The sequence below is a fragment of the Leopardus geoffroyi genome, chromosome A3, assembly GCF_018350155.1.
Source record: "Leopardus geoffroyi isolate Oge1 chromosome A3, O.geoffroyi_Oge1_pat1.0, whole genome shotgun sequence".
NCBI lineage: Eukaryota > Metazoa > Chordata > Mammalia > Carnivora > Felidae > Leopardus > Leopardus geoffroyi.
Window position 1 is genome coordinate 139,677,750 of NC_059336.1, and position 23,739 is coordinate 139,701,488.

The 23,739-nt window shown below is 64.0% G+C and overlaps 2 protein-coding genes across 6 annotated transcripts in view; both read left to right on the forward strand.

Moving 5' to 3' along the window:
• PXDN (peroxidasin) overlaps nt 1-7,273 on the forward strand; it is a 76,861-nt gene extending 69,588 nt beyond the window's left edge. For all 5 annotated transcript variants that reach the window (XM_045447892.1, XM_045447894.1, XM_045447891.1 and 2 more), the window contains 4 exons: nt 1,897-2,017; nt 2,120-2,252; nt 4,520-4,633; nt 5,329-7,273. In XM_045447892.1, the coding sequence (XP_045303848.1) occupies nt 1,897-2,017; nt 2,120-2,252; nt 4,520-4,633; nt 5,329-5,448 (488 nt within the window). In that variant the 3' untranslated portion in view covers nt 5,449-7,273. The remainder of the gene's footprint in view (nt 1-1,896; nt 2,018-2,119; nt 2,253-4,519; nt 4,634-5,328) is intronic.
• A 3,470-nt stretch (nt 7,274-10,743) lies between these two features.
• Nucleotides 10,744-19,321, forward strand: LOC123581440 (WAS/WASL-interacting protein family member 3-like). Its single transcript, XM_045447503.1, has 9 exons — nt 10,744-10,986; nt 11,165-11,299; nt 12,052-12,171; nt 15,013-15,113; nt 15,675-15,908; nt 17,292-17,345; nt 17,491-17,608; nt 18,069-18,155; nt 19,205-19,321. Exons 1-9 carry the CDS (start codon nt 10,744-10,746, stop codon nt 19,319-19,321), a joined length of 1,209 nt encoding a protein of 402 aa, XP_045303459.1.
• The last annotated feature ends 4,418 nt before the right edge of the window (nt 19,322-23,739 follow it).

Below are 23,739 nucleotides of genomic sequence, written 5' to 3' on the forward strand. Positions count from 1 at the left end.
TAAAATACAGTAGGAAGAAAAAGTTTCGACAGACCGAACATCGGTTGCTGTTTACTTTCCATTCAGCTTCTAAAACTCGCTGAAAGCAGCCCTCTGAGCTCCCCCCGGAGTCACAGCCGCACGTCGTGTGCACGGAGGGGCCGGACGGGAGGGCTCCTGGGCGGGTGGTTTCAGAGGGGAGTTTCAAATTGCCCCTCTGTGGGCAAGGAAGAGCACATAGGCACACGCACACACTCTTGCACATGTTGGTGTATTTTGAAGTAATGGCGTGGGTTATAAAATACCGCGGATGATTCCGGGACCTGAATAGATGCATCGGTCGTTTGTTACGTATTAGTCACTGTTCTCTCTCCCGTGTGTCTGTATGAATACACGTGTGCCTAAGTATGCATGTGCGTGTGCATGCATATGTGTATACACGCACACGTGTGTGCACGCACATGCGTGTGCACGCTCACGCATGTGTATGTGCATCTGTGTGCGTGTGCACACATGCGTGTGTGTACTGTGTATGTGTGTACGTGCATGCAAGCACAGACGGGCGTGTGCCCACGTGTGCATATGTGCATACATGTGCACACATGCACACACGGGTGCGTATGTGTGTACATATGCATGCATATGCACACGTTGCACGTGTTTGTACACTTGTGTATGTGTGTGCATAGGTACGCACGTATGTATACATACGTGTGTGTACTGGTGTGTGTGTGTGTGTGTGTGTGTGTTTGTAGGGAAATAGGGCACGTTTTCCTGAACTAGAGGAGGAAGTCTGAGCGTGCCCCCGTGCTCCTGAATAACTCACTCACGTGTGTGTGTGGGCAAGATTGGGAAGTTAGCGTGGATACACATACACGTCCCACGACAGGGATTTAATCTCGCGCCCCCGGGTCCCCTCTGTCCTTCTCCGGGCCCGCCGCAGCCTCTCCCTGGGTTCAGATCAGACCCGGCTCTGCGTTTGGGGCGCTGGCGCTCCGCGGGCGGGGCTGCGTTCTCTCGGTGCGGCTGCAGGAGGCGCGTGATGCCGGCCTGTCCCCCCGCGCGGGACCTTCACGAGGATTACTGGCTGGATCGTGGTGTCTGTGTTTGTCCAGCGGGAGTGTCGCCGTGGGCTCCTGCTGCTGCCCCGAAGGGCACCTGGCCGCACGGTGTGAGCACCGCTGGGGAGGGTGTGTGCTTTAGCGCCACGGGCCGCGCGTCCTCTGCTCCCACGGCGTTGCCCCAGGCCTCCGGGTCCCACGAGCCTACGCTGTGACCCTGCATGACATGGGTCCGGGAGCGGGTGGGAAGCCGAGTGGTGGCTGCTGACGATCGGAGGCACGTGGAGGCCTCCGGGAGGCGCGGTCTGAGGGCAGAGGGGCTCCAGGCCCTGCCTTCCCTTCCCAGCAGCTGGCAGACAGAGCGCGGCCTGGCTCTTGCCCCAGCTTATGCTCCTCATCCTGCTGTCTGGGGCCGGCCACCGGACGGGGCACCAGCATGTGCAACGTGCTCCACATCGCGCGCCTCCCCCCCCCCCCCTCCCCCCGGCCACAGGGGAGGCTGACGCCCTGGCGCGAGCAGACGGACGTGAGGCCGGGACCGCGTGCCCCTGTCCCTGTGGTGGGGGAGGCCGGCGTGGGTTTGAGAGGACAGCCGCAATGCTTCGTGCCTGCAGGAGGCCGGAGCAGGCTGGGGGCTCCCGGGAACGGGGGGGGGGGGGGGGACGACACAGTCAGAGGCCATCTTGCCTGTGGCGGGAGAAGGGAAGCACAGCCGGGTTCTTGGTCACTGCGGGCGCCAGGCGGTGGCTCGAGTCGTACACGTGCCGGAAGGCCAGCTGACGTCTCCCAGGATGAGCCTGTGTCTTCTGAATTGGACCCAGCGCCACCCGACACAGCCCTTCTGCTTGCGTTTCAGACTGCCGGACCCGGGGACAGTTCAACGCGTTCTCGTATCATCTCCGAGGCAGGCGGTCCCTGGGGTACAGCTACCAGGAGGACGGCCCCGCCGGGGGAGCAGGACCCGGGGGGACACCAAGGTACGGCCGTCTCCGGGGTGAGGTCCTGGTGCTGGGCGGGGGCACGTGCAGCCACCGGTGGCCTCCAGCTCGAGTCACAGCGTCCCCTTCTCCCCCGCGCAGCATGGGGCAGCACAGAAAGCGCCCCGGCAACGCCACGGCCACGTCCCATGAGCGTCCACAGGTTCCGGGGACGAACGACTTCAAGGACTTCGTTGTGGAAATGCAGAAGACCATCACGGACCTCAGAGAGCAGGTAACTGCCTGGCACGTCCTCTCCCACGTTGCAGAGGGCATTGTGGCCACCTTGACTGCGTGGGCGTGCCACTGGTCTGCCCTCACTCGGAGCCTCCGGGGACACCACTTCCTTCTGGGGCCTCTTTGTGGCCTGTCCCCGGCCCAGCCACGTTGGGCTGCCCTCAGGATTCCCATGGCTGGGGGGCTCATGCTTTGAGCTGCCCGCAGGTGCCCTTGTGGCGGGGGGGGTTCCCGGAGCGGCCAGAGTCCGTAGGTCAGGAGGGGGCTCAGGGTTAGGGCCTCGAGGGAGAATCCACACTTCAGGTCCCGTCCTGAGGCCATGACGATGCGATCCTTGTTCCCAGGGCGGGATCAGGAGCTGGTTTGTGGTCAGGACCCCCTGGTGGGGGCAGGGCACCGTCTATACAGTGGGCTCTTCTCTGGGCATCCGTAGGGTTTGCAGAAAACCATCTGTCCTCCCCGGCTCAGGGGACTTGCTTCCTCCTCTCCCGTCTCTGTGTCCGGGCCTCCGTGGTGGGCTTTTATGTATCACGAGTGGAGACTGAGGCCTTAGTAATGAGCGTGCAGACCTCCGACGGTCCTTTTGGCAGGGATTCCTGATGTGGAAACTTCTGGAGACGCGCCTGTGACCGGTGGTCTTGGAGCACGACCCCACTCCTACTTACGGGGCCCCCAGTCCTCAGGGATGGGGCCCTGGGGTCTTCTGTCCCAGCCTCTCGGAGAGGTGTCCCGGCTCTGACCGCGTCTGCCCTCCTGTCTTGACGTGGACGTGCAGTGTGAGGCAATCTCACCTGACGGCCTTCATTTGCTGTCACACGGCAAATGGAGACAGGCTGGGAGGGGATAGCGGGCACCGTGCAGAGTTCAGGGTTTAAGGCACCAGGAGCAGCCCCCACTTGGAGCCTGAGAGACAGCCAGGCTGTGACAAGCACAGGGTGTCCTGGGGGCCCAGCCCGAGACAGGTGGGCGCTGGGAGGCCTGAAGACAGTCTCTCGGAGACCCTTGGAGCGTCACAGGTGGGTGGGGGGCAGGGGGGGTCACGCTCTGCAGGTGGGGTAGTGTGAGCAGAGGCAGGAGGCAGGACGAGGCAGCGTGAGGCCAGCGTCTGTGGGTCCGTGACTTCTCGCACCTGCAGGAGGAGGTGACTCTGCCGTCCCGTCTGTCCCCTTCGCTCTACGCAGCTTTGCGTTTCAGGGCAGGTGCTGGTCAGGGGCGCCAGGGCTGGTGCCGTGCGGGGGGACGTCTGCTGTGACTGCAGCCCAGGAGGGAGCGGGGGCACCTGTCCTGCTCCGTGCGGCCGCGCTGCGTCCCGTAGACGTGCTCACGGTCTCCCCGAGGCGGACGCGGCTCCAGTCCTGGCCTTGCTGCCTCTGGCTTTACGCTGAGACGGGGTCAGCAGCCACCGAGGGAGCCCCCGCCGTCCCCAGCAGCCCTGCCCAGCCCGTGGCGCCCGCTGCTGCACCTCAGGGACCTTCCTCTCCCTCCCTTCTTGGAAGGTCCGGTGGCTTTCGAGATCGGTTGTGCTGACAAGTGCCGGCTTCCGCTCGGAGCCTGCCTGTGGCCTGCCGGCTCGAGTGCCCGTCGGCCCGTAAATGTCAGGTCACCAGGCCGTGGGTGAGCTGGGTGCTGAGTGCCCGGGGCAGGTGACTTCGCTGCTCTGGGCGGCGGTCTGGCCTCGCACAGGGGGGAGGCCGTGCTGTTTTCCACGTGCTGTCACACCGCGTGCACATCACGCGTTTCACTGACGGGGGCTCGTAGGGGGTCTGCGAGTTCACCGTTCGGCCCGCTCCTGCCCTCCGTCAGAGCTGCGGGCACCATGTCAGGCAGTTGTGCCCAATTGTGCCCGTTCTGGGGGGTCTGGAGATGCGGCTGCCTGTGACGGAAACCCCACGCGAGGACAGTCTGGACGTGCCGTCACCGCCGGCCCAGCCGCAGGGTCGGAGGAAGGGACGCCCGCGGAGCCCGGTCACGACCGTCGGCTGCCGGAGTCCAAGCTCAGGGTGTTCCCGTCCGGCTGGGTCTGGCGCTCGCCGGCCTGTGGGAAGCCGCCTTCCGATTCTCCGGGCTCCTCCTGCTACCCCGCAGCTGCGCCTCCCGTGCCTTGCAGCGTAGGCCCGGGTGCGGCGTAGGACGGCTCGGCTGTCGCCTGCCTGGTGACGGGCCGCCCCTGGGAGGCGCCACTCCCGGCGACGGCACAGCCGCCCTTGCAGAGAGAAGCTCTTGGTCGCGTGTGACCCGCACACGTCTCGCTTTGCTTTGCGGCAGATAAAGAGGCTGGAGGCCCGGCTCAGCGCCACGGACTGCACGGACGCAGACGGGGAGCCTCACGTCAACGGCGCCACGTGGAAGCAAGACGCGTGTACCACCTGCGAGTGCCGTGTGAGTGTGGGGCCCCGGCACGTGGGCTCCGGGGCGGGCGGCCGCAGGGTCCGCCAGAGGCCCCAGCGCTTGTCTGGGGAGGGGGTGGCTCTTCCCCGAGAGCCGCCGTTACGGGGTGGCCCGTGCACCGCTGCCCGAGCAGCCGCTGAGGTGCTTATACCAGCGAGGAGGCTGGTCCCGCCGGGTGGCCTGGGCCTCCAGAGGAAGGGGACGGGCCGCCATGGTGCCCGGGCCGGAGGCTGGGGGCAGAGGCTGGGCGCACAGCACAGGGCAGTGGGCCGGTCTGGTGTCCCAGATGCGCGCCGGGAAGGGGATTCTTCCTCCGGTCCGGGGACGGGAGAGGCAGGTGCCCCAGGATCCCTGGCGGTTGTCGCGTTCGGGCAGGGCAGGGACCGCGCCTCCTGACTTTGTCCTCCTCTGGCTGACATCCCCGGACGCGGGGTCTCAGGGGTGGGGCTAGGAGGGTGTGCTGAGCCCCAGGTCCCGGGCTGTCCTCAGGGTGGGGAGCCGAGGGTGGGGACCTCACGGAGGAAGTACAGAGTGTCCGAAGCCGTGAATCACCCAGAGAACGACCCCTGTGTTACACGGTGCACCAGAGAACTCGGGCGCAGGCGGGTGGGGAAGGGCGGGCGGGCAGGCGGCGCCCAGGGCGCGCACCCCAGGAGCTGACTGGTGCTGGCACCTCTCTCCTCCAGGACGGGCAGGTCATGTGCTTTGTGGAAGCCTGCCAGCCTGCCGGTTGCCCAGCGCCCGTGAGAGCCCCCGGGGCCTGCTGTCCGGCCTGCCCGAGAGACGGCTCGGGGAAGAGGCCGTAGGCTCCGTGAAGCCTTCGGCGCCCGCGCGGGGCGTGTGGACGAGAGGGACCATCGCCGCCCGGGACGGGACCCTTTCTGTCTCCGGAGGAGCACAGGTGCTTAGACCAGAGCGTTGGCGGAGGAGAAACCACAGACACACGTCCTGACTTCACGTTAGATTCTCAGGTTTTTATTTAAGTTTTTTAATGACAAATTGGTGCTACTAGTAAATTGCACGGTCCAGTTATTTAGGCTCCTGGATTCGTGTCCCTGGACGCTACTCGTCTCCCCAACCAAACGTTCGTCCCGCTGGGCTCCGACGCCTGGAGCTTGGCAGCTGCCCGCCGTGAGGGCGCGTCACGGAGCCGCCAGAAGGAAGCGTACCACAGGGAGAGCGGGATCAGGACTCGGCCGACGGGCAGGCTGCTGGGAGAGCCGGCTGACGTCCGGGCAGCGGGTGCGAGCTCCCCGGCCCCGACCCGACACCAGCACGGAGCACACGGCCCGCGGCTCAGCCCCCGATCGCCGGCGACCTCCAGCACGTCTCCCGTGAGGACATCCCGCCACGTCCAGAAACCACGGCTTGCGTGGCGCCGCCTGGGGTGGACCGAGTGTGAAACCCCCCTCCCCCCAATTCCTAGTCAACCCCGGGTGTGGTGCCCGCACGGAGGCCTCTCCCGACGGAGGAGTCGGTGTTGGCGGCTTTCTGACTTCAGGTTGTGTAAGTGCCTTAAGGAAACAATCAGTCCCTATACCTCATTTGTATTTTCAAAGTGCAGGATGTTTGACGAGATTGCGCCCATGTTTGCGGTGTTCGGGTGGCAGAGAAATGCCTTCCACTGTGCGAAAGTCGTCTCCGAATTCAGTGAAGAGCAACCATCATACCTCGTGGTCTCTCTTTCCAATTGACCAGAAACCTCCTTCTTTGTTTTCAATATGAAGTGATCTGTGTCCTCAGAAACGTGTCCCTGAACGTGCGGGCGCCGTGGGAAGTGCCCCGAGGTCACAGGTGGTTTCGTATGTGGGGGGCGCGTCCCGGGCTGGGGGGTCGGGGGCACCTCATCCCTGGGGTGGCCAGGAGGCCGTCGGGCACGTCGTGAGCAGTTTGGAAGCCCGACCTGGGCCCGGCACGGCCTTCCTTCCGGAAGCAGGAGACCCCGGCTCTGTGACCAGCCGGCCCCAACCGCGGGAGGGTGTGCACATCCCCGCCATGAGCGTGTTCACAGCGGCTCTAAACACAGCCAACTTGACTTCTCATCCTCGTCACGTTGAGTGGTAAATACAAGCTGGTGTTCCGTGGGGCGTGGGACTGCCCCTGAGGGATCAAGTCACTTTTAACACCCAACCCCTAGAACCGATTTCTGTCGAGTAGAGAGCGGAGGACTGTCCACAGCGTGACAGTTGTGGAGGTTGCTCAGGTGTAGAACGACAGCGGACCCCACCCTCCGCGAGCAGCCGGCGTCTCCAGGCGCCTTGGTGGCGGATTGTGGTTTTGCTTGGAGGCACATGCACATGGGCTAGAACGGGTGACTGGGACCGTGTCCTCTACCCGGAGGCGCGGCTGCCTGTGACTCGCGGTGCCTGTCTGGAACCGCAGCGGGAACGTGGAATGTGGCGGGGCCACCGGATTAATCTCACGCGGAGCGTCCGAGCTGCGGGCGGGGTCCCGGGGCCCTCTCGGCAGCCACGGTGACGTGAGGCGAGTGTATATATTTATTTACTTTCTGACTGTTGCCAACAGACAAGTGCCTTTTTACGTTCATTGTAACCAGTTCATACCAAAGAAACGTTTGCACTATGTAACGATGCCTTCAGTTCAAATAAATGGGCCACGTTTTCAAACGGAGAGTGGCGTTCTCTTTTCCCTCAGCCCGTCGTCGGGCGGCACCTCGGGGGCCCTTGGGAGGCTGACAGCAAGGTCGGGACCCGAGGCAGCTCCTGGAGAGAGCCCAAGCTGCTCTGCCCGTGCATGGTCTCCCACGAAAATGTGAGAAAGCAGAGAAACGGAAGCACAGTTAGAATAGATGCTTTGGGGCCCCTGGGGGCTGTCAGTTTAGCGTCGAACACGATTTCAGCTCAGGCCATGATTCCGCATTTGTGGGATCGAGCTCCTTTTCGGGCTCTGTGCTGACAACACAGAGCCTACTTGGGATTCTCTCTCTCTCTGTCTGTCTCTCTCTCTCTCTCTCTCTGCCCCGCCTCCCTCTCAAAACAAACAAACAAACGGACTCTGCTCTCAAATAGCTGGGACGCTGTCACGGGTCGAGGCGCTTTGCCGTTTCGATCTCGGGAGCGTGACGTGTCGTGGTCTGGACCAAGACGTGTTTGCCAGAGACGCTGTGTGGCCCCGGCCGACACGCGGACTCTGCAGGGGTCCCAGAGATGGAGGTGACAGACGCGGGCTGTTCCTCCGGGGACCCACCCTGGTCTGGGCTCTGGGTGCGAGAGGAGAGGACGCTGTTCCGAGGGGCACTGGCGGGGGTGGGGCACCTTCCCGTCCCTGGAAGGGTCGGTTCTTTTCGCCGTTATCGCAAGGAGAACAGGGAGTGAACACCAGGGGAGATCACACGCGTTTCTCAAACTGCCGAGTTGCTTCCCAGCCAGACACGCGAGTGGCTGTGCGACACCCAAGTCTGGGGAGCTGAGGCCCTCAGTTACCGGATGCTTTAGCGACGCGTTCTCCGTCCTCGACGGCGCAGCGGTGATGAGCGTGCCCGCTCGGGATCGTGGGGAGCTTGGAACCGCTCTTCGCCAGCCACGCCAGAATTCTCGTCTCTCCTTAGACGCGTGTACTGCTACGTATTTGTGTGACGTGAACAGAATCCCGTTCCGTGAAACTCCATGTCGTGAGGTGGCCATGAGCCGGAGCTTGGGGAGCACGTGCCCAGGGGCGTGTCGTGTCGCCAAAGGTGGGGAGAAGCACTGGATGGGGGGGGTGCAGACCAGGCCCTGGGCCTCTCGTCTTGCTCCCCCTCCCCCAAGACCAACACCTGTTCTGTGTGCCGGCCACACCTGGGATGGCAGTCCCGGAGGGAGGGTCGGGGGCGGCGCAGCCCTCCGGGGCCCAGGTACACAGGTGTTCAGTTCACCGGGACCACCCGCGGCCCGGCCAACAGGAGGCCAGAGGACACTTTCCCAGTCGGCGTGGAACATGGTTGGGGGGGGCAGGGAGTGAGTGCTGTTTACCTATGTTAAGTGAAATGGAGAATGTGAAACTGGCAAAAACGGGTCATTTGGAGCTTGCTTTAAAAACTGTGGAGAACGTATAGAGTCTGTTGCCTTTCAAAAAACCCCTGACACCTGTTTCCTGTGTACAGAATTGCACGCCAAATGACCTAAATAGTTGTGTTTGATTTGCCAAGTGATTCACCAAAAAGATTCTCGGATGTGTTCCGGGAACTCGACAAACACATTTTAAACGTATTTGATATTTACAAAAGACGTATTTGCCATTTGGACAGAGTTTCAGGAGATCATCTGATTTGCACAGTTGGGATCTTCTGCCACGTTCTGTGGCTTTACCACGTCATCACTTCCCAGCTGAAGCCGTGAGACAAGAGAGCATATGGCGTGCCCGGCTGGGAGTCGGGTCCCCCTGTGGCTGCAGAGAGGGCAGGTGGCCCCCGCGGGGACTCCACCGGGTGATGGTGCCGGGTGACAGGGCGGGAGGTGACAGGGCACCGGGCGACGGTGCGTGTGGTGACCGTGCACGTCGGGTGACCGTGTTTGGGGTGACAGCGTGCCAGGTGACAGTGCTTGGGGCCTCCTGCAGGTGGAAAGCAGGTGGGGGAGTCCAGACCCCGCCAGCCCTCGGAGCCACGAGCGGAGGGCCCAGCCCTGCACCTTCCCCCTGCTTCCTGCTCGTCCCTCCCGGCCTCCCTCTGGGGTCCCGGTGACAGTAACCAAGGCCCTGACCAGACGGCATCCCTGCTCTCCGGCTGTTGAGTGCACGTAGTAAGCTTGAAATCTTCTAGATGTGGGTTCTCAGCCATCTGTGTTCAGGGTAACGAGTGTTGTCACAGCCCAAACGGTGACGCGTTGGCGGGATATAGCACGTTTGGATCTAGAAGGTTCCAGAAACTCCAGTGGTGCCCATTTCTATGTTGGTGGGATTTGTTGAAAGTGACTCAGTCTCTGTCTGCTGTTTGGGCGTCTGTCTAGTTTCCTTGTGCAGAGACCGGCGTCCGAGGAAGGGGGGCTGCTCCCGAAGGCCCCCAGCGGCCTTAGCCAGTGTCCTGAACGTCTCCCTGACCGCACGGTAATCTCAAAGTCCCATTTTCCCGCTTTGATTCCTGACAGCTGGCCGCCTACGGTTCTGCCAGGAACAGCTCCATCCGCGGTCTTGTGACTGAGCGGGGAGGGACACACCCACGCCCCGCGTCACTTGCAGGGAGGGCTCAGGTGCGTGCCCGCTGCCGACCGGCTTTTCTCTCTCAGAGCTTTGGGGCGTGAAGACAGGAGTCTGGCTTTCCCTGTGCTTCTGCCCTTTCCGACGTTGACCATCGCCCGAAGCGTCGTGGAAACTGTCGTTTGCAAAGTGTTTGCCGCGACCGAATCCCGCTCGAGTGGTTGGCGACCCTCGCCGAGAAGCCCGGAGTTGTGCGGTGACAACATGACAACAGAAGCTCCACGCGCCTTCCCGACCATCCTCGTCCTTCCCGCCCACGGACTGATCCTCTTACTGTTCTGTCTCCAGAAAGCAGAACAAGTCCGGACAGACGGACGGAGCCCTTGCTGGCCGACTCGCTGAGAACACGCGTGTCTGTTCCCTAAAAACTACCGCGCCGGGAGGTGACGCCGTCCACGTTTCCCGTCACGACCTGGAGCGAGGGGGCTCGGTGAGGAGGCGCAGGCCGGTGCGCCTGGACCGCCGGGCTGGGCTCGGCGCCCCCAGGGGTCCGCACCTGCCGGGCCCACTTCTGACACGGAGGCCGGTGCCGCCTGCTTTCCTCGGCCCTGAGCGGGCGGCCGCCGACATCTTGTGAAGCCTTTGCTCTGCCCGAGCCCCTGACTGACGGGTGGCTCGGGGCTCAGTCCTTCCTCCGCGGTGCTGACCTGCAGCGTGGACTGGAATCCGTCGCCTCTGTGACCGCGACCCGTGCCAGACTCCCGTCCACACCCGCCGCACGAGCCCCGGGTGTCACCGGCCCGGCACAGACTCGGGCCGGGGTGGCACCGCCTGGTTCCTGGAGCCGTCCGGCCCCGTTGCTGCGCCCTGGAAAGGGGGGGACGCAGAATTCCGGCCTCGGTTCGTCTGCCACCCGCACCCACAGAGAGCGAAGTTTTGTAGAGAAGCCTCCACCGCCGTGACCCGGAATGGCTTCATTGGAGGCCAGCGGCCGTGCCCAGTGTCCGTGCACAGACCGAGCTCCTGCACCTAGAGGGGCCTCCACGTCGCCAGCCTCCTTCCCGCGGCCACCGTGGCTGCCTGCTCCTCCTCCTCCTCGTGTCCCCGCACCACCTGTCACTGTGGTGGCCGTGGCCGTGCCCGGGACGGTGTCGGAGGGCGGGGCTTGTGCTCTGCTCACTGCCAGCCTCGTGGATCTTCTCCGCGGCTCGGCCCCTGGGTCCCCGGCCAGATCACAGCTCCCCCCGCACACCTGTCCTCCACACCGTGCACCCTCCCCTACTTCAGGAGTCACTGCTGGTCCCACTCCTCGTGGGCGGCGGCCCCCTGACTCTTCAGGGGAGGGACCCAGCCTGCAGGCGATGGGGGCGAAGTGTCTTCACTTTGCAGGCAGTGCGCGTGAAGACACGAGGCGAGGGTGGGCCGCTGCCCTGCCGGCGGCTTGCTGCTTGCTCCCACGGGACCCCGCCGCCCCTTTGCGCTGCGAGTGATCCCGCCGGTGAGCGTGGCTTTGAAGTGACTACGGTGAGGTTGCTGGAAAAGGACAGAAACGCGCACGCTGCCGGGGACGGCGTGTCGGGCGGAGCCGCGGTGCCCGCGTCGTGGGCGTCTGTCTGGCAGGGAGAATGTGGTCCGAGCCCCCCGGGTCCACGGCCACGCAGCGTGTTTCCTGCGGGCCGACTGTCCCCGGGAACCTCCGCCAGCTGCGTCCCGGATCCTCTGGTCTGCGGCTCGTCTTCGGGTGCGGTCAGCCAGGCTCTGCTCGGAGCTGCCCGCCGGTGGACACACACTGACCCGGGCTGGTGACGGGGCCGCAGGTGCCCCCCAGGTTCTGGCCACCCAACTGGCCGCCTCTGTCCTCTGCTTGTTCAGCCGCTTACCGAGCACCAGGCCGTGGCCCGCGCTCTGTGGGGCTGGGGACGTGAGGACACGTGGGTGGCCGCGGAGAAGGGACAGAATACCCCACCACTCCGCTCGGTCCAGAATTCAGGGAGTGGGACTTCGTGGCGGAGAAGCCGCGAGCCGGTTCGCTCATTCGTGGCCGTCACAGGCGCACGTGGTGTCAGCCCTGTGCCACGAGCTGGCGGGATTGCTCGCTTGATCGGTGGCCCCCCGGTGGCGCGCCTGGTTCTCTGCACTTGGCAGAGCGCCTCCTGTGGGTCGTCACTGAGGCCACGGAGACACGGCTCAGAGCCGTGAGGCCGCACGTGTCTGGGGAGGCTGCAGCGGAGCCTCCAGGGGGATCCAGACCCGTTCCTGGTTTTCCCCACAAGCAGCCGTTGGAGGGAGACGCGTGGTCAGGCCCCTGCTGCCGGGAAGCCTTCCTGGAGCGCCCGCCGCAGAGCAAGGGCGCGCCGCCCTCCTTCCGGCCCCCGCCGCCCAGACGGCCGCGCCGGGTGTGAGGCTCTCAGGCCGAACCGTGTGAGAATTCAAGCGACTCTGTCACTTTCTCCGGGAGTAGAGTTTCCGGATGAGGCCGGAGGGAGCTGGCCCCGGATTCAGGCCGCTCCTGAATGTGCGTGTCTGGGTGTGTGTGTGTGTCTGTCCGGGTCCCGCCTGGGTCTAGCGACCTGAGTGCTGGACGCGGCACGGGGGTGGACGCGCTCGCCCGGCACCCACTGTTCCTCCGCTGTGTCGCCCGCGGTCCCGGGGAATCCCTTGTCTTTGGTGCATGGTCCTGGTCCGCGAGGGGAGTCCTGGAGGGGACGCCTGGGCCCTTGACTCGCTCAGGACGTTGGTCCTGTTGTCGGATCGTCTTCCTCACGCGTCTGTTTCCCGAGGTCCCGGGTGTAAGGGAGGCTGCCGTGAGCGCCGTCTGGAAATAACCAGAGCGTGTTGCACCGTCCTGTTGGCCGCTCTGGCTGGAAGTCATCCTCCTGACCTGACAGAAGGCGAAGGACAGGTGCAGGTTCTGTAGGGAGCCCGGGCCAGCGGTGTGAACACAGGCGCCTGCCCACCGGCATGGTGGCTCCCAGGCGGACGGGAAGGGGCACGGGTAGGAGCCGGGTCCGCAGCTGCCTCGAGGTTCTCCGTCTGGAGCCCGCGGCCTCATCTGCACCACCAGGTACCACCTGTCAGCTGTGCCCGCGGCCGCGTGTCTCCCAGACCTGCCGACGATGCGCGTTCTCGTCTGCACGTTTGAGGCGTCGTGATGCAACGTCCGGGGAAGCGCGGCACGTCTGCTTTCTGGAAGGGCCCGAAACTCGGCGGTGGCTCGGGCGGAGAGCCCGTGGCAGGGTGGGCTGGGGCCCCGCGAGTCCGGCTAAAGGGTGCTGTTTTGGGGGAACACACGTCCTCCTCAAGATCTTGTTCTCGTTAACACGTCCCTTGTGTTGGAATCAGCAAGGTGACCCCTCGGGTGGGGACGGGGTGGGCTTGTCGTGAGGACACCTGGGGGCACCAGCTCATCGGGATGCGGGGGGTGGGGGAGGAGCAGGGACCTCAGTGTGGCCCCCAGCGCGCAGCTTTCCCGGAACCCGCCTCTGGACGGATGGGCTGACGGTCTAGAACAGCGGTCACCGCCCGGGAGGACAGACCCGGGCTCTCTCCAGCTGTGTGATACAGGTGCAGTGCTCAGCCTCTCTGAACTTTGCTCGTGGCTTTTGTGGAAGAGTTGCTAGGCCCCGGGTGGCTTTCAGGACGGGATGCCAGCCTTGAATGCTGGAGCAGCGCCGAGAAAATCGAACAGTGGTTCTCGTCACCGACCTCGTGGGCTGTGGCTGGATTCTGTTCTGTGGTGTCCATAGGGCAGAAAGTGATGAGGCTCACGGCAGAGGAATTTGTGGGGGGTTTTCCCCTTTGATTTTCCCAAACCCCAGACGCTCGAGCAGGCTTAGAGCGTGTTAGCAAGAAGACGCCGAGCAGAAGGAGATTTGAGCCTGTGGGTGGAAGAGAGAGGGGTCCAGGGTCTGGACTGCTGAGAACCAGGCGCCCGCCAAAGCACCGTGAGCCTGAGGTGGCCTCAAGCTTCCTGCCCTTGACGCCTGGTGGCTCTGGGGCTGGCGGGCAGAGTCCCCCCGCTGGACGAGATGCCGGGCGCCCGGCCGGCCGCTGGACGGAATGTGGGGAGGCGGGGGGTCCCAGCTCGTGCAGAGGGTGTGGCTGCAAACCAGACGGCAGGGCTCGGACTCTCCCGCCCACAGGTCCACGCCTCCTCTCCCACACGACTAACTGCCTCTGCTCCCAGCCTGAGGCCACACGCCACACCGCCTCTCCCATTCACGCCACCCCCGTGGGACATGGCTGCTTGCCGGGTAGCCACCGTCACTTGTGCCCCAGGCCACTCCTCTCTGCCCCCCACGTGCTCCCTTTCAGAGGCGACAGATAATGCCTGGACTGTCCTGCGGCCCGGAACCCTCCCCTTGGCCTGAGCTGGGCTGCACGTCTGTTCCACGGCCCGGGGCCCTGGGGCCTTTCCACTTAACTCCCCGTGCGGGACGCCTCCCCAGCCCCGACCAGCCCCGGACCAGCCTGCAGAGCCTTGCCGGTTGAGCAGGACCCGCTCGGGGCTCCTTGGCCGGGAAGTCTTCTCCAGCTGTTACACTGACACACACCTTCCTGCCTTGTAAGGGCACAGGGCTGGCCCCTGTCGTTCCGGAACCGTGTTCCCCAAGGAAGTTGCACGCAGGCGCTGAGGGCCTCTGTCTGCTGTGCTTTGGGCTGGAAGGCGATGCACCCGTACTGACACGATGTTTTAGGTACGTGTGTACGTATGAATGTATGTTCATGCAGACAGGTCATCACGTGCTGTTCGTAGATAGGTGTTCACTACACTAGACATTCACGTGTGTGTGTGCTCGCTTCTGTAAGGGGGGGGGGGTCCTTCCATGAGGAGGGCGGGGCTGTGTCCTGGAGCCGAGGAGGGGCTCCCAGCGTGTGAGGGGGGGGGTGCCCTGATGAGGAGGGGCTCCCGGCCTGCAGGGGGGCCGTGCCCCAAGCAGAGGTGGCACAGAAAAGCTGGGGGAGCCCTGGTGTGTGGGGAGGTGGGCATCTTGGTTGTGTTTCTGGCCGGCTTCTCCCCTCACCAAGCTTGGACCCCCATTAACAGACCTGCGGGCCTCATGTGGGGCCAACAGTTTCTTCCTGAGAACAGTGGAGCTGTGTCCGGGCCACCAGTGACATGCCCGACGGCAGCTGGTTCTGGAAAACAGCCGAGTGATGTCACCCGCAGACACGGTCCCCGGGGGTCAGCGCGTTCGTGGCCCACGGGCTGATGAACTGGTTTTCTCTGCGGGCAGCGTGACACATCCAGGAAGGATCTGATCCGCACGCTGACGGGCTTCCTCCCTGGGTCCTGCCCACAGACGCCGCCGGTTGTGTTTGCCAAGTGCATCAGCAGGTGTGTTTGCCAGGTGTGACTGACGAGTGCGGACGTTGGAGATCAGCGGCTGTGTTACACGGAAATGACAGGTCTCGTAACTCGTGAGTAGAGACACTGTGTCACGTGTGCAGGAAAGATAACCCGTAAGCGTCAGAGCTCCCCAGTCTCAGGGTGGGGGGGGGGATGCTGAAGGCGGAAGTCACCGGATTCTTCTAGTGACGTGGCTTTTCGTGGCACACGGACCGTCACAAAGCTTAGGCACTCCCACACAGAAACCCCGAAGTCCGGCTTCTCCTCACAAGGTCTTACAGCGCAGGCGGGCCTGCGTGGGGCAGCGGGCCACGAGCCTGCCAGGTCCTGAGCTGTCCTCGCAGCCACGTGACCTGTGGCCTCGAGAAGGCCAGTCGGTGACCTGGAGCGTTAGTAAAAATCCCGGTTTGGTTGACCGTTGGCTTTGCAAATGAATTTGGTCCTCCGGCTGGCGAGCACGCTTGCCGGGCCGGCCCGCTGTCCAGCCGTCTGCCGGGGGCTGGGCTGGAGGCACGTCTTCCTCTGGAGCCCCCCCACCCCCACCCCCAGGAAGAGACTTGGCCCGCACGGCTTCCGCATGGCACGGCCTGACCCCAGCAGGGCTGCAGGCCGCATCACGGGCCCTGTAGTTTCCAGCGAGCGCCCACCCCTGTGTCGCCCCGGTGACCCAGATGGGACCCGGGGCCCCCGGGAGATGCTGAGCGCCGGCCCAGGGCCCCCAGCTCTCGTGCACTCTGAGGCTGACCAGACATCTCTCCGCAACTTTCGGCAGGAAGGTGGCTGGTGGGGGGACACGGCAGGGGAGGGGGATGGGGCCATTCCTACTGATAGCTCCCCGCTGACTGGGTGCATCCTGCCACGCCTGCTGGCCGCCCCCCGCTGACCCCCCACTGGCCGCCCCCCGCTAACCCCCTACTGGCCCCCCCACTGACCCCCCCACTGGCCGCCCCCTGCTGATCCCCCACTGGCTGACCCCCCACTGGCTGACCCCCCTGCTGACCCCCCACTGGCCACACCCCTCTGACCTCCCCACTGGCTGACCCCCCACTGGCCTCCCCCACTGGCCGCCCCCGCTGACCCCCCACTGGCTGACCCCCCACTGGCCGCCCCCCCCGCTGACCCTCCCACTGGCCGCCCCCCCAGTGGCCGCCCCCCCACTGGCCATCCCCTGCTGACCCCCCATTGGCCGCCCCCCTGCTGGCCCTCCCACTGACCGCCCCCACTGGCCACCCCCAATGACCCCCCCCACTGGCCACCCCCGCTGACCCCCCTCCCCCCACTGGCCACCCCCGCTGCTGGCCGGGAGCCTCCTGTTGCAACACCCCCGTCCCTGGGCCCCAGTCCCCACCTCCTCTGGGGTCTTTCCTGGTCATATGCCCTGGCCCGAGAGGTCTCTGTGCCATATGCCCCAAGGACAGAGCCCAGCATCCCCATGGCAGACACCGCTGCAGGCAGGTGAACAGGAGTCCAGTCCCACCGAGTCTGACGCCGTTGGGGACTGAGCAGAAGTCACGGAGGACGTGTCTGCCTGCAGACACTGGTGGGCCCTCTCCGTGGTCACCGCCCTCGTGGCCCCAGGCTCGCGCTCACAGCCTGCTTCCAGGAAACGGACGAACTGGTATCTGATCACGTCTCGGATTTCCAGGGTCCAATCGCCCCGATAAAAGTGGGTGAGAAGGTCCCCTGCTGTGTGGTTGGAGGTGATTTCTGTCCCTAACGAGACGTTGGCATCTCGGTCGTGGTCACAGGTGGTGCAGAAGACGCGGTCCGTGCACTGAGGTGGTCGGTTCCCAGAGTGTGGGAGGGAAGAGCGTGCCCCGGTTAGGGTGTGCAGGCGGGAGGGTTTGTGTAAAATCCTTCCGTCGGGCTTATAAGCGGAATTTCCCTTTTTCCTTAGTCACCCTGCTAACTGGAAAGGCTGCGGACTTTCTGCGCACGAAAGCGATCTGAATGTTGAAATCAGTGACCTCTTCACAGGGACAGTAGGTCTGGGGGAGTCCACGGGCCCCTCCTGGTTTCTGTCCTGCTTCGTTCAGTGCCCAACATGGTCGCCTGTGTGTGCAGTGCTCTCTCCGTAGGTAACAACGTCACCGTGTCATTCTCTGGGGTTCCCCAAACCCAAGGGGGCCGTGAACCCGTCGGCTTACACCGTTGCCCTCCTGGTAGGAAGGGAGCCCCGGAGACCCCTGAGCTGGGCAGCAGGCGGGAGGAAGGCCAGTGGTGGGTCTGAGGCATTGGGACGTCTGACTTTGGGTCGCGACCGAGTTAACCTCATTGTCCGTTTGGCTCAGTGACCCCTCTGAGGTCGCCGGGCCGGGGTCGGCCCCCAGGGCTCTGCCTGCGGGTCCTGCTCCCCCGTCAACAGGAGGGGATGGGACGCTGGCCGGCACGGGGAGCCTGGGACAGCCCAGGCGGCTTCTGTGCAGGACCCCTGCCCCCCGACCAAGGGACCCCGCTTTGTGGACCTCCGAGTGTCCCCAGCTGTGCCAGGGCCTCCTTCCCGGGGCTGGGAGTTTGGAACCATCTGCTGTTCTCATCACATAGTTTCCACCGTCCTGGGAACAGCCCGTTTGTGGACGGCGTCCAGCTCCTTCTGTGGCGGCCGCCTCCTCTCGGGCCCCACGCAAGCCCTGCCCCCACTGCCTGACACCTCAGTCCCTGCCCCCCGGGCTTGAAATGAAATAAAGCTGGCCTCAGGGGTTTGCGAAGGAGCCACGCTGTAGGGCACCAGTCCCGGGATGAAGGTCTGGAGAGCCCCGTTGCTGAGGCAGCGAGGGGGCTCGTGCAGGTGTCCCGGCGTCTCTTGGGGCAAACGGTGCGCCCCACAGAACGCGTCAGGTTCGTGCTATTGAGGACGGAGCACAGCTCACCAGGGGTTGCTAGCCGCAGACCAGGATCTTCCGGAGGTCTGATCTGCCCCTGAATTGTGTGTGGACCATCCAGGGAGCTCCCCCTGGCCCCGGTGACACGCTGCGGGCAGAGGTGGGCACACGGGCCTGGGAAGACGGCCACAGTAACGTCATAATACGGGTAAGTGGGTCAGAGGAAAGTGTCTGCAACACGGCGGGGTGGTGAGGACAGGAGGAGGGTCCTGCAGTGGGACGTGTGTGGCATATTGGAGGAGAGGCCGCCAGGCGCCTGTCTCTGACCTGAGGTGGGCCCAGGACGGGGCTGGGGGCCACCAGAGCACGCACACCCTTGGGCGCCGGGCCAAGGATGTGAGGCTCTCATCAGAGCAAAGGGAGTTAGTGGAGGGGCTGTGGGGGGTCGAATAGTGTCCCCCAAATCCAAGTCGCCCGGGCCTCATTAGTGACTATTTGGAGGAAGGGTCTTTGCAGATGTAATTAAGGTAAGGGCAGGAAGCAATTGTGCTGTGAGGCGATGGCCCTAAATCCCACGGCACCCTTGTGAGAGGCACAAGAGGACACACACAGACGCAGGGAAGCGCGCACGGTGGCCACGAGCCCAGGAATCAGGGATGCGGCCCTGCCCTGCCCATACCTTGACTTTGGGTCTCCAGCTTCCAGAACAGTAGAGGACAAGTTCCTTTGGTTTAAAGCCGCCTGGTTTGTGATGATTTGGGAAACAACACGGGTTGTCAAAGGAAAGGAAAGTGATTTCATGTATCAAAGCCAAGACGACACAGACCCTGGGCTCCCGGCCCTGTTCCAGTGTCTGCTGTCCCCGTGCCTCGGTTTCCCTGAGAGCTCCACCAGCCCCCCCCTTCGTCACTGGTGTCCCTCCCATGGCAGAAGATGAAGAAGACGTGTCTTCCCAGGGAGCAGCTGGGGGCCCCGGTTGTCCCTGAAGGTCTCTGTGGCGAGTGGAGACAAAAACAATGCCTACCCCGCTGTGTTTACGTGCACGTCGCTCGGGCTTCCGGACTCTTCTCTCTGCAGGCTGGCTTGGGTCTCAGAGAGGAAGACACGTGGCGACAAGTGGGATTTGCTTCCTAGATGTGTAAATGGCCACAGTTCTTACGTTCCGTGTAAGTTTTGACTGTTTTCTCTGTATTAAAATAATTTTGATGCATGGTTGTTGTAACGTGAGTAGATGACTTTCCGTTCACTGTTTCCAAGCAAAACGCCGACAGCTCAGAGCTGATCATCTGGAACAAAGTACACATGCCTTCTGCCGTGGCCTCGCCCTCTGGTGTGGCCTCGAGGCCCCTCGTTCCCGTGGCAACCGGCTCCTAGGCTCCACAGGTGTTTCTAGCACCTTCTCCGGGCATTTCTGAGGCACCAAGAGATTTGCTCTTTTCCCTCCTTCTTGTTCACTGTAACGGCCAATGTGCTGCAGTGGAAAACCAACATTTGCTTTGAGTTTTTCTTGTGAGACCGGCTTCGGAACAGCATGACTCCACAGGCACCCTTCAGGTTCGCGTTTTCTTCGCCTAAGACCGGACGAGTAGCACCTTCCTCTCTCCTGGAGCAGCGTCAGCGTTGGCGTCCCCTGCGCTTGCCTCCTTGGGGAGGGACGGTGGGATTTGCTGGTGCCTCGGAGACTCTGGGGGACGCGGAGCACACCCTCGGCTGGAATCTAAAACAGGAAGCGTTGACTCCGGACCCACAGCTTGGAATGTCAGAGCCTTTGTCGCTGGAACCAGCAGAGGCCAAGGGAACGCAGCTCGGGGGTGGGGGGGGGGAGGGTGTCTCCAGGGCGACCTCAGGACCCTCTGTGCTGTCAGGGCTCCGCCCCTGCTGGTCCCCACTTCCGGCTCGGTGTCTCAGAGCCTCTGCTCAGCGGGAACGTGAAGCTGGGTGAGCGTCCACGGCGCGTCCCCTGCTCCCCCCGCCCCCGGAAGAGACCAGGAGGCCCAGGGGCCAGACGCTGTTCACAGGCCCAGGGAGAAGCGGCCGCTGGCCGGGCTGGGTCAGTCACCTTGGGGGTCGGTGGGAACCGATGCCCAGAGGAGGCGCGTTTCTCCAGCACAAGCGGCGGCCGGGGTGGAGGCTGGTCCTCGCAGCGAGATGTGGCCCCAGCGGCCGTGCAGAGGGGCCAGGGGCTCTGCCACCGTGTGTCTCGGGGGCCGCTGAGTTTCTAAATGACACGCAGCTCCCGTGCAGGACGGACACATTCACTTCATTCACGCATCCGGGTATCGTGCCCCCGCTTCCTCCAGCTTGTGATCCCCTGGCTTGAACGTGACCTCCGCCTCGTGGGCGGTCCCCGTGAATCCGCCCAGAGTGGCCATCTTAAACGGAGGAATCGCCACCAAGCACAAAATTGCCCAAAAACGCCCACGCAAACCGCGCCGCAGAGTAGACCACGAGGAGGAGCTTCGGTTGCGGGAGGAGCTGAAGCAGGAAGTTGGGGCGTGGCCTCGTCCCCCGCAGGACGGTGGGCAGGGGGGCCCCGCTTCCTGGGGCGCCAGCGGCCTGACAGTGCCGATGCGGGGCTGCAGCGCACTTCCGCGAACAGGCGAAGTCACAAGGGGACCCCGGATAGCGGGCAGGAGGAGGGACGTCGGGGACGGCCGTGGGGCGCGTGCTCTGGGCGAGGCGAGGGACGGACCTCTCAGACGCGGGAACGTGCGGCTTCCTGGTGCCTGTCTTCCCGTGTGGTTGGGGGTCTCGGTCTGCGGGCCTCAGGAAGCCCTGCTCCCCCCTCGCGGACTCCCCGCCAGCCCAGCGCTTCGGCACACGGGGTGGGGGCCGGCCACCTGCCGTGGGGACGGAGTGGGGGCCGGCCACCTGCAGCTGGGACGGCCCCAGGGACGCTCAGGTCCAGACGAAGCGAGGCCGCTCTGTCCGAGTGGCTCCAGGGCAGCAGACGGGTGGGCGAGGCCTCTATGTGAGCGGGGATCCCGAGGCACACAGCACCCTGAGCTGACCTGACCTGCACCTCGGCTGCTCGGATGCACAGAGTCTGAGCAGGAAGGGCACTGGTTTGACTGGAAGAGACGCAAAGCAGCCACAGCCCACGGCCAAGGGGAAGGCCTCCCCTTGGTGAAACCACAGCCCGTAAGAAAGACCGCTCTCACCAACCACATCGTCCAGGGCGTTTCCAGGGAAAATTGTTTTTTCCGTTTGGGGTTGGGGAGAGAGGGTTCCAATGCTGCCAACAGAAATCGCTTCTCATGGCAGGTGCAGATTCTCGAGGCGTTTGTAGGCAGCTCTGTGTTCCCCAGAGGGGCTCGTAACCGCACGGAGCCCATCTGTTGGGGGGGGGGGGCCTGACGGGGTCTGTGTTCAGTGTCTCAGGCTCTTGTCACGCGGGGCAGGGAGGAGCCGCACGAGCCCTCCCGCGTGTCTAGTCCCCGCACGGGGAGGGAAGCTCGCGAGCACTGTGGCCCCACGATGCACGTGACAGGCGGCCCCCGCGGGACGGCCCCAAGTGCCTCCGAAAACGGCCAGCGGTCCCAGGGGAGCTGGGGCACACGGGCTCTGAGCCTTCCCTGTGTGGCCACCTCCCAGCACATTCTGGAATGAGCTCAGGTCCGCGTGCGCCCACGTCCTGGCTCCAGAACCTCCTCACGGCCGCGGAAGCTCCCTTCAGGACCTCAGCCAGACTTGGCTGCCTTCCTTCTCGGAACCTTCCGGAGGTTTGGGACCGATAGGGATGAAATGCCAAGTTCTCCCGTTGAGGCAGATTTCTAGGCCGGGGATGGAGCCCATCCTGCCTGGTCACTGCACCCCGTGCCCCATGAGCGCCCCGTCCGCCCCCAAGAGGCCGGCTGCGCACCATGACCAGATGCTCCCTGTTTGTCCCTCCCCGTCCGTTCCTTGCCCCCCATGCCCCCCCACCCCGTGGTTCTCCAGAAGGAGACTCCCGTCCCGGGACAGAGCTGGGTCCTGAGGTACGCTGGACCCTCACCACCCGCGCCCTCCACGATGCGTGACTCACACCCCGAAGCGGCCCATTCAGACCCTCGACGGTCTGTAAAGGGGCCCAGATCCCACGGAGCACATGTCAGGTCCCCCCAAATCCCTTCTTCCTGTTTCTGCCACTCATGCGAGCCGTCCCCGACCCGGCAGTTCTGCCCTCTTGTCCACCCGAAACCCTTGCCTTCCGGCTGCAAACGGCGCTGCCCTGCCTCCTGACTTGCAGCTCCTGCGGTCAGGGCTAGCAGGCGATGGGGCTTAAGGGACACGTTTCACCAGGAAATAGCCGTTTTCCTGACAATACCAAATGTCTGTAGATTTGGACGTGAGGCCCACGGCTGAGGCGTGGCTGATGCTGAGCCAGGGAAGGCGGGGACGCGCTGTGGACGTGGGGCCAGCTCCACGCGGGTGCGGGTGGGGTCAGCGGTGGGGCAAGACGGGCGTCCAGCCTGGAGGCGGTGGGGGGCGGTTCTGGCTTGCAGCACGGCCACGGGAGCCCGGGTGGGCAAGGGGCCGGAGGAAAAGCCCCAGGACCAGGACTTCCCACGCGGTCACCGCGGAGCCCCTCGCGTCTCGCCTGCTGTCTCTCCTCAGGCGTCAGGTGGAGTTTAGGACGTCCTGGCTCGTGCTGGAAGCAACCCCTTCCTCCGACCGTACTGGGGACGCCGGGACCCTGTGACGGACGCCAGCCGCGCGGCCCCCGTGGCATCTGACCCCTTCCTTCTGGCCTGGGCCGCGGGACGTGCTTCTCCAGAGGACGGAGCTTCCCTGCTCCCCGCCGTGCTCCCTGCGCTCTGGGGCCCCCCTCGCTGCCCGGCCGTCAGCACACAGAGGGCCCGTCCAGCCAGGTTCCCAGAGAGCGAGGGCCGCTGAGGACGAAAGGCTGCCTGGCCTGCGCTGAAGTGAGCCCGGCTGCAAGACCGACGTCCGCAGGCCTGTGGAGAGTGTCGTGCGCTGTGCTCTACCCTCTAAGAAGTAGCTTTTCCAGCTTCTGTGTGTGTGACACCAGGGCCGCGTTTGAGGACGGTGTCGCCTGCTCACTGTCTGCTCGCCTCGGGCTGCTCTCTAACCGGAGGACACGCCGGCATCTCGGTGAGGCCATCGTCCCCCCTCCTGCTCTGGCCTGAGGAATTCACGCCCGCGTGCCCCACCGCGAGTCCGGGGCTGGAGGGACACAGTGTCGTCCGACCCCGCAGGCAAAGGGCTGGCTGCTCCCTCCAGCCCCTCCGGCCTTCCCAGGCGACAGCTCTCTGGTCCGAAATACCCCCCAGGGCAGCTCCGGGACGTGTCTCCCGTCCGCGGACATAGCAGGAAGGAGGTGCTAAAATTCTCGCCACAAGAGAAAAAAAAAACAACAATTTTTTCCCTTTTTTTTTCAAAAAAAAATTTTTTTAATGTTTTTATTTATTTTTGAGACAGAGAGAGACAGAGCATGAGCAGGGGAGGGGCAGAGAGAGAGGGAGACACAGAATCGGAAGCAGGCTCCAGGCTCTGAGCTGTCAGCACAGAGCCTGATGCGGGGCTCGAACTCATGAATCGCTAGATCATGACGTGAGCCAAAGTCAGACGCTTAACTGACTGAGCCACCCAGACGCCCCTTTTTTCCCTTTTTTGAGTACCGGTTTGAGTTGCTGGGAGTCAGGAACTTCCTGTGATAATCACTCGATCCGTAAGCGCAGGCCCCTGAAAACAAGCCCCGTGGGCTTCCTGTGCCCAAGGTGATGGGGTCCCAGATGAGGAGAATCTGTGCACCCGCGTTTGTGAGGGGATTATGAGGAGGCAGGTGGACT

What these genes read in the sequence shown, in the direction of transcription:
- LOC123581440 (XM_045447503.1), top strand. Translation starts at nt 10,744, where the DNA reads ATGGCTTCATTGGAGGCCAGCGGCCGTGCCCAGTGTCCGTGCACAGAC. An exon ending in TGGATCTTCTCCGCGGCTCG is followed by an intron (nt 10,987 to 11,164) that starts GCCCCTGGGTCC and finishes TTCACTTTGCAG; the next exon opens with GCAGTGCGCGTGAAGACACG. An exon ending in CGCCCAGACGGCCGCGCCGG is followed by an intron (nt 12,172 to 15,012) that starts GTGTGAGGCTCT and finishes CTCTGCGGGCAG; the next exon opens with CGTGACACATCCAGGAAGGA.